Source organism: Engraulis encrasicolus, chromosome 24, assembly GCF_034702125.1.
Source record: "Engraulis encrasicolus isolate BLACKSEA-1 chromosome 24, IST_EnEncr_1.0, whole genome shotgun sequence".
In the NCBI taxonomy this organism is placed as follows: Eukaryota; Metazoa; Chordata; class Actinopteri; order Clupeiformes; family Engraulidae; genus Engraulis; species Engraulis encrasicolus.
This window is the reverse complement of record NC_085880.1, coordinates 40,397,729-40,406,089: the sequence shown is the minus strand read 5'-3', so window position 1 is coordinate 40,406,089 and position 8,361 is coordinate 40,397,729. Positions and strand designations below refer to the sequence as shown.

General features: G+C 44.2%; 1 protein-coding gene across 1 annotated transcript; it reads right to left on the bottom strand.

Moving 5' to 3' along the window:
- Window positions 1-50: 50 nt before the first annotated feature.
- cgasa (cyclic GMP-AMP synthase a) lies at window positions 51-6,035 on the bottom strand. The gene is made up of 5 exons (XM_063190917.1): window positions 5,525-6,035; window positions 5,113-5,335; window positions 3,448-3,711; window positions 1,758-1,857; window positions 51-836 (listed from the first exon to the last, which is right to left on the bottom strand). The coding sequence occupies exons 1-5, from the start codon at window positions 6,008-6,010 to the stop codon at window positions 482-484; spliced, it is 1,428 nt and encodes a 475-aa protein (XP_063046987.1). The 5' UTR covers window positions 6,011-6,035; the 3' UTR covers window positions 51-481.
- Window positions 6,036-8,361: the final 2,326 nt, after the last annotated feature.

Below are 8,361 nucleotides of genomic sequence, written 5' to 3'. Positions count from 1 at the left end.
GGAGTTCTCATAAGAAAATGAGGATCCCATGCTCTTCTATTAGGTGATTTACCTCTTAACTTAACCTAGATTACTCCTGAACCAGCTTCTTAGTTTAGGCCCCAGGTGGCTGGCTTGCATAGCACGCTGCACGTTTACTTCCGACAGTGTGAACCATGATGTATTGTTGGAATCGTTCAAGGTTGCCTGCACTTTTAGAGGCTGAACCTCCAACACAGAAGAATTGAGGCTACCTTTACCGTTTATTTTTTTTATATTATAATTATCATTATTACAAGTTCTAAAATGTTTGCTTTAAAAAAAAAGATATACTTAAAATAATAATTATTATTATTTCCCTTGTAAATTCTTTTAATTAATTTTTGAGTTGACCTGTTCAAATAAAATTGAAAAACTGACCAGTAAACCTTTTGAATTTCCGGTTTTAATTTCTTCATTACAACAATATATGAAACAACAGTTGAACCAAAAAACAATATTTCTAGCCCTTAACCAAACCGTTTTTGAAGATCGGGAACCCATTATTGTGTTCAGTCTCGATGTAGCTTGCTAGAGCATTGCAGCTCTTGGCACTGACGGAGGCGAGGAGATTATGGGCGGGAACAAAGAAGTTGGGGAGTAGTTTGCTCCTCAGGCGTTGCTGGAAATCCTCCAGCAGTCTCTCGAAGCACTGCAGAAGGTCCGACATCTGCCACTGGTCGTCTTTACAGTATTTTGTGCTGCAAACGTGCAGAAGGGTGGTCTTGGCATAGTAGGAGCAGAACTTGGACAGCTCGGTCGGATGCTTGGCCTTCAGTTCCGCCAGAAGATGCTTCAGCAGTTTGAGGCACTGCTTTCTGAAATGAATGAGTAAATTATTATATTAGTGTATGAATTACTATACTTAAAACAACCTAATAATTCATATGAGCTGGAGTGAACTTAACAGTTCCAGCGTTATTTTTGCGTGACTCAAACATGCAGTTACTCTCAGGCTACAAGCCTGACACCATCCTTGGGTGGGGAACCTCTGGCCATTTATGGTCTTATCCAACCCTGGCTATAATTTGAATGTAATGCAGTTTCACATGAAATATGACATGTTTTGTAAAGCAGTCTTGGAAATTACTTTTGCAAAGCAGTTAAGTTATATTTTCAGGGGACCTAGTGTTGTTAAGCTGGCCACCTTCAATATAGGCCTAAAAAGTGCTGTGGTAAATCCTGGTTTGTGTTCATAGTAGGCTACGGCCCTTGGAGGACTTCATAAATGAAATGAAATGGCCCCTCAAATGAAAAAGATTCCCCACCCCTCCACTAATCACTTACCCCTGACTGCCCTGTGGCAGGGGTGTGGCCAGTCAGGGCTGCATTAAAGGAACAGTCCACCTCATTTCTAGAAATTGGTCATATTTATTTTTCTCTCTCTGTTTGCATTGTCTAGTTAAACAGTATAGCCATATTAAGTATTAACATACCAATGCAAGTCTATGGTACCACCATATTGATTCAAGCCACAAACTATCACGGGACGCCTGATACCAATAAATCTAAGTACTGAGAAGAAAATGAAATGCACATTCATAAATAATACTTGAGAATTCTGCAAATATGTAAAAAAAAAAAAAAAAAAAACAGAAGGGAGGACTGAGAGTTGTGAAGCTGTTATGCAGCATGCATGGACCATTTTCTAAATTTGAGCAAATGGCAATGATGACAATTACAGTACTATCCAAAACCAACTGTCAACAAAACACTGGTTCATCCACCAAGCTAAATACCTGCAGCATTTTTCTCCTCCTTTCTCGCAGCAAGACTTGTGTGCACCGTGGTTTTTCATGATCGCCTTCTCCACGTGAGAGAAAGAGATTCTCCATACATCTGTAAAGAGAAACAGGTAGCATATGAAACCCTTATGAAACAAAACCACTTCCCTTTCCTGCCTGTCAGCGTCATTCTTGTGGGTTCTGACTGTCTCAAATCACGCACTTGTGCACTTCGGGCACTGTGTTTCAGTGCCTAGGGCGCTCGCGCTGAACATTTCAGTTGAGCCAGTGCACTGAAAGTTCACTGCCAGGATGATCCCCTAACAATGGCAGAAAAATGCAGTGCTTGAATGATGGACACTGCACGCATTAAATGGCGGCCATGTTGACAATGACACGGAGGAAATGTGGCATTCAGTTCAGTAGAAGAGTTTGGTCAACAGTCTCCTAATTCTGTAAGTAATGTTGATGGGACACCAGCCTTTTCATGCCAACCAAAGTATTGTATGTTTGATTTTTGTCCTTTAGGGTGAAGGAAATGGAAATACAAGCACCAGACACTGCATTGTCAACAGTAGCCAACTGATATTTTGGCGAGCTAATGCCATGCTCAGCTGTCACTTCCAGTGAGTGCATAGTGCTGTTTTTTTCCCACGACACTGCACTAAAGACCTCAGTGCACTGTGTGCACTATGCACTGACGGTCAGTGCACTGACACAAGTGTGATTTGAGACATAGCCTCTGTGTCTGAAAGAGGGTTGCACCACTGTATACTACTGTACAGCAGTGTTTCCCAACCTTTTTGTGTCTTGCCTAAGCCTTTTTGTTGTACAATGACTACCCTTACCAATGCTACGTATCGATGTCTTTATCACCCACTCAATTGTCCCCCATTCAAAGTTACATTTTTCCACGTACCCCCTGAGGTGTGCTCGCGTACCCCTAGTGGGACACGTACCCTTGGTTGGGAAACACTGCTCTAGAGGATGCTGGCAACGCCAGTCAATGGCTGTGATGGGCCAAGCAAGACTAGGCCTGAGCAAAGTGAAAGCAGTGGTACTAGTGCGACATGGCCTACATCTAGAGTGACCAGATTTTTGTAGTCTAAAGCCGGGACACTTCGCTGCGTGACTGAAAGGTAATATTTGGCGTGTGGGCCTGGGGGTCCTCCCCCAGGAAAAAATGACGTTTTTAGATGCAATTTCCTGCATTCTATTTGCAGGAATGACAAATCGCACATGACCCCTTCAGACAAGCGCTGGCTGCCATTAATTGTGGCAGGTAAACATGTAATTTTTTCCATATATTTACCCTGATAGACATGTGGCGCAATGTAGCGGGTGGCCAAAACCGGGACCTATTTGTGTCCCGACAGAGTTTGCTCGGGACCTGGGACACACAATTCTAAACCGTTTCTCTCTTTTCATCATTTCTGAGAGTTTTTTTTTCCTATCAAGTAGGCTAAGAGTTTTGCATTGAAAAGATGTATAAGTACCATATGTGTGTCAGTAGGTGCTATAGTCAGAATCAACATGAATTTATAGATAGGCTCAGTAGGGCTTTGTTAATAATAATATAATAATAACTTGGTTTTATATAGCGCCTGTCAAGGAACCCAAGGTTGCTTTACAATGGTTTGGGGGGGGGTTAAGTCCATATGCCTCTGTGAATAGATGGGATTTAAGGTGCTCCTTGTTGTCTTACCTTTTGCAGATACTCCATCTGACTCTGTACTTCCACGTCCTTCGTGCTTCGGGACCAAGTAGTAGGGCTTGAACTTGAAATCTCTCTTCACCTTTGTGCCGAGCCACTTCTCCATATTCATGCCTGCCTGAGCAGCTTGTGGCCAGCTGCCCTTCACCTCTAGGCCAAGGACAAGGTCGATGGAGATCTCACGACCGTCCTCCTGTAGTATCAACGTCACGGCCGGGGACGTAGGCTTCTTGGGCTCCATCTTCAACCCCTTTACTGGAAAAACACAATCAGACAGTAGTCATAGTTATTAGTGGTGTGCATTGGCACTGCCCTCACGGTTCGATTCGATTACGATTCGGGAGGTAGCGATTCGATTCAATTCTACAATGCATTGCAATGCATTACATGTGGGGGAGCGTGTTAGGCTTGCAGGAAAAGCATAGCACAAAAAAAGAATATTCAAATAAACTGCATAACGTAAAACAAAAGCTAAACAATATTCTTATTCCTATTGATATTAAATTGTCTTATATTATCTGGCGGCCCTGGGGCCAAATGCGGCCCCTGGAAGGCAAGGTTCTGGCCCCCTACTGCAGCACCACCCATGTCAGGGGGACCTGACATTGATTTGGCAGAGACCTTTTTGTTGTGCCTTCATCCGAAACAGCTGTGCTCTGAATCAACTAAGCTACAATCCACTAATGCAACTTGACCAGTTGGATGTTTTTGATAGAAATAGCTTTTTATTTCAGTAATTTTGACCTCCTAAGGGACCAAGGCGGTAAAGCGTCGCGGAACGGCCGCGCTTTTTACCAGCGTCGGTGAAAATACATTGAAACATATCTGTCCTTACACACCAACCGGCTGTAGTCGGGCGTCAGCGGCGTGGGGGCCGGCTCCGTGGCGTGCTGCATTTGGAAAATAGAACTCAAGCGTATTTTTCACGCCGGCAACCGGCAGTGTCTCATTCAAATGAATGGCAAAGTAGCACGCTAGCTTTAGCTGTGGGGAGGGTTTTGAACAGGACTGGCCGCGCACGCCGACGCTGTCAGTGTGCAAGGCAGAGAAAAGCACGCCGGCCAAAACTAAGCAGAAAGACCGCGTCCGTCCTGCGACCGTTCCGTTCCGCCTTGGTATGTTCTTGTATTTCACAGTTGACTATTTTCAGATCTTTACAACACTAACACACCACACTTCACTTCAGTGCTGTTCTTTACTATAATGAATACACTTCAGCACAGTCTGGGAGGAACTGGAGAACAGGCCAACCAGGCCTGGAGACCAGCGGAACATGGCCTTCAAAATGAATGCATTTGACATTAAACTTACAATAACCTTGGTTTTGGGTGGAATAGGGACGACATTGATATTGTGACCAATGGTTTTCATCACTACTAGTAGATGTTATTCCACTGTAGGCCTACTACCAGGGCTATTCCTGTTTCAGGTAGCCCACCACGTTGGCACAGTCAGTGTGAGTACAATGGCAGAGGTAGGGACAAGTAGGCCTACAGGGGAAAGTAGCCTACCAAATGCCTACTCAAGCAAGCCCACTCAAGTAAAAGTACTGACTTCACAAAAAATGGCAAACAAAAACTCAATTACAATGGCCAAAGTAATTATTTTCCACACCTGTCTTACAGTGTGTGTGTGTGTGTGTGGCAATGCACTTACTTGGTATGGTCTTTAGAGCTTCTTTGATCTCTTTCCGAAACGCTGCCAGCATATCGCTTGCGCACAGGACATCATTAGCCTGTAGAAAGGGGTCCAGAACATGTTGCTTTGGATGGCGCTTAAACTTCACGCTGTAGTAGGCACCATCTTCACCAAAAGGTACCGCCTCCACTCTATCCACGGGGATGGTAAACATCACGTCAAATTCATCAGGATTGGAAATCTGCAACAGAAAAGTATTTATTCAGTCTTGCATACTGTGTACATTTGAAACCATTTGCATTTTGCTTGCACATATTCGTGCGCAAAAAGCGCGTTGTGGTGCGTCTCCACACACGCGTTCCGTGAAAACGAGACATTGCTTAAATATGCTGACTGTAAAACGTGTAATTTGCTTAATCAGAAATCTGACCTTGAGATTTTCGAAGTAGCTGCCGGTAGGTAATATCTTGATCCCACTGAAATTACGGGACTTCTCTAGCTGATCGATGATCTTCTCGACCACATCATTTTTTATTTTCGCGGCTCTGCTTCGAGGTTGTTTTCTGATCGTTAATTGGTCTAAAGTCTTTCGAAGAACTTTGCTCGGATCATCCTCGATACTTCCACCTCTAGTTGGTTTATTCAATCGTTGAGGGGATTCAACGGCTGCATCCCGATCGAGTGGTCTCCTTTGGCGCGGGGGTTGCGCAGGCGCTTCTTTTCCAAGACTTTTTGCGCCTGGTCTTGGAGTGCAGTTTGCAGTCGAAGATGGAGTTGGAACCTGCGCCTGCCTTTGGTTCTGGGTCCCAGTAGCCGCTCTCCCCCCTGTAGGCCTACATGGGTTGGTTTTTCCTACGGACGAGTGGGTTTTCGTGGATGACCTCCTGTCAGAAGACGCTTTCCCCCTACTCGCCATTTTAGCGCGCAGTTTTTAAAAAGGATCAAGAACGGACAGAACGAAAGTTTTGTTTTCCTATTAAGTAGGCGGAGTCAATGTCGCTGCCCTTGCTCATCTTTTTTCTCCCTCTGTCTGTGAAAGTGAAAGGAAAGAGGACAGTGGTGTAGTCTATGTAGAACGCAAGTAGGCTATACGGAGTATACCCACTTCTAAATTTCAGGGGTTTCAGTATACCCACTTAAAATGGATTGATCCATTATTTAGAATAGCACAAATATATACAGTATACCCACGTCAAAAAATGATCAAATATACAGTATACCCACCACAAAAAAGTAGACTACACCACTGAAAGAGGATGTTGCCCAAGCCTACCGTACGCCATTTAGGCTGCTGTAATAGCCTATTATTTCTGGCTCTAGAATGAGGTGAACATCAGTAATGCCAGTGAATAGGCTACAAAGTGAAAACATCTACATCACAGTAATAAAGTGCAACTTAGCCAAACTTAACACGTCCACTTTATTTAACTTTCTGCCTTATATAGGCTACACTGGCAGCATACATAACTGCTTTCTATTATTCTTGAGCCCGAGGACCCCTGGTGGCCTCGGCCAATCAGTCAAGTCAAGTTGTCAAAAATCTATGTAACAGGGTTAACACAGAAGTTTGATATTTTTAGAATGTTCAATTATTTCTCTGACACATTCACTCACAACACCCACTCTCTCACACACAGATCTCTCTCTCTATCACACACGCACGCACGCACACACACACAGTCTACAATAAGAAGACTGACATACTGATGGACAATAAATACACACGCAAACACACACATAGCAGCAGAAGTACAATCAGTGGTCATACAAGTAAAATTAAATAGTAAAGTGATACAGTTGTTTTGTTGGTGGAGAATGGTTGTCTGGTAAAGTTATTAATAATAATTAAGATTAAAATAATGTATAAGGTACTAGCCTGTACTTGACTGCAAAAGCTGGCGGTAGAAAAGCCATGGTGATTTGTGTGGGTGGGGATAGATATATACACATCACGGTAAGTTAAGTTGGGCAGTCATGGGTAAGCGGTTAGGGTGTCAGACTTGTAGCCCAAAGCTTCGACTCCTGACCCGCCAGGTTGGTGGGGGGAGAAATCAATCAGTGCTCTCCCCCATTCTCCTCCATGACTGAGGTACCCTGAGCATGGTACCGTCCTGCCGCACTCCTCCCTAGGGGCGCCATTGAAGACTGCCCCCTTGCTCAGGTGAGGCATAAATGCAATTTTGTTGTGTGCAGTGTACACTTGTGTGCTGTGGAGTGCTGTGTCACAATGACAATGGGAGTTGGAGTTGGAGTTACAGAGTGCGTTACAATATGCGACCTTGCCTCCTCCACTTGTGCTTGTCTCCTCGTCCCGCCTCCTGGCCCCTCCTCCGTGGAGAAAACGATAAATTTTCCCAGCTGTTAGCCTAGCCACAACAACTTTTGAGGGACTGTTTTTCATTCACCATCCCAATTGCAAATGAGAAAAAGACTCTACAATTGAGCTTTTGCAAGATATTGAAATATAATGCTGTTGTCAGTGATGTCATCATGACATATTACTTCCTGGTACGAGAAGACAAGCACAAGTGGAGGAGGCAAGGTCGCATATTGGAACGTACTCACAGAGAGGGCAACAAGTCACTGTTGGAACTAGGCCTGCACGCTCAGACCCACGTCTGAGGCGACTCTAAAATCGACAGTTAAAACTGAGGATAGGCGCGGTAGATACCAAAAAAGTGAAGCCACGCCTCAGTGGAACGCAGAACCGTTAGAACCGGGTATATGGGAAGGCGCCTATAGCAGTGGTTTTCAAAGTGGGGGCCGGGGATCCCTGGAGGGGCGCGAGGGTATGCCAGGTGGGCACAGCAAGTTGGCAGGAAAAATATAGCAAAATATCATGAATAATTTAATAAATTGAATAACATAAGTGGCCAAATGGATAAAATAAGCTAAACAATCCCAGATGTTTTTTTTTCCTTTATAACCTTTATATAACCTACTGTATGTATTCTTTCTGTAGTACTTGAATGGGTTTAGGAATACACAGAAAAAAATTGTGTGGCACAACTCATGTTAGGGGGGCCGTGGCTGGAATCTGGCAGATAGCGGCCTTGTCATGGTACCGTTTGCCTATAGGTCCTCCGGCCGGTGAGGGTCCATGGAGTGCGTTCCAATGTGCAACCTTGCTTCCTCCACTTGTGCTTGTGGCCTCGTACCAGGAAGTAATACCGGTATGTCATGATGACATCACTAACAACAGCATTATATTTAAATAGCTTGCAAAAGCTATAACGTCTTTTTCTCATTTGTAATTGGGATGGTGAA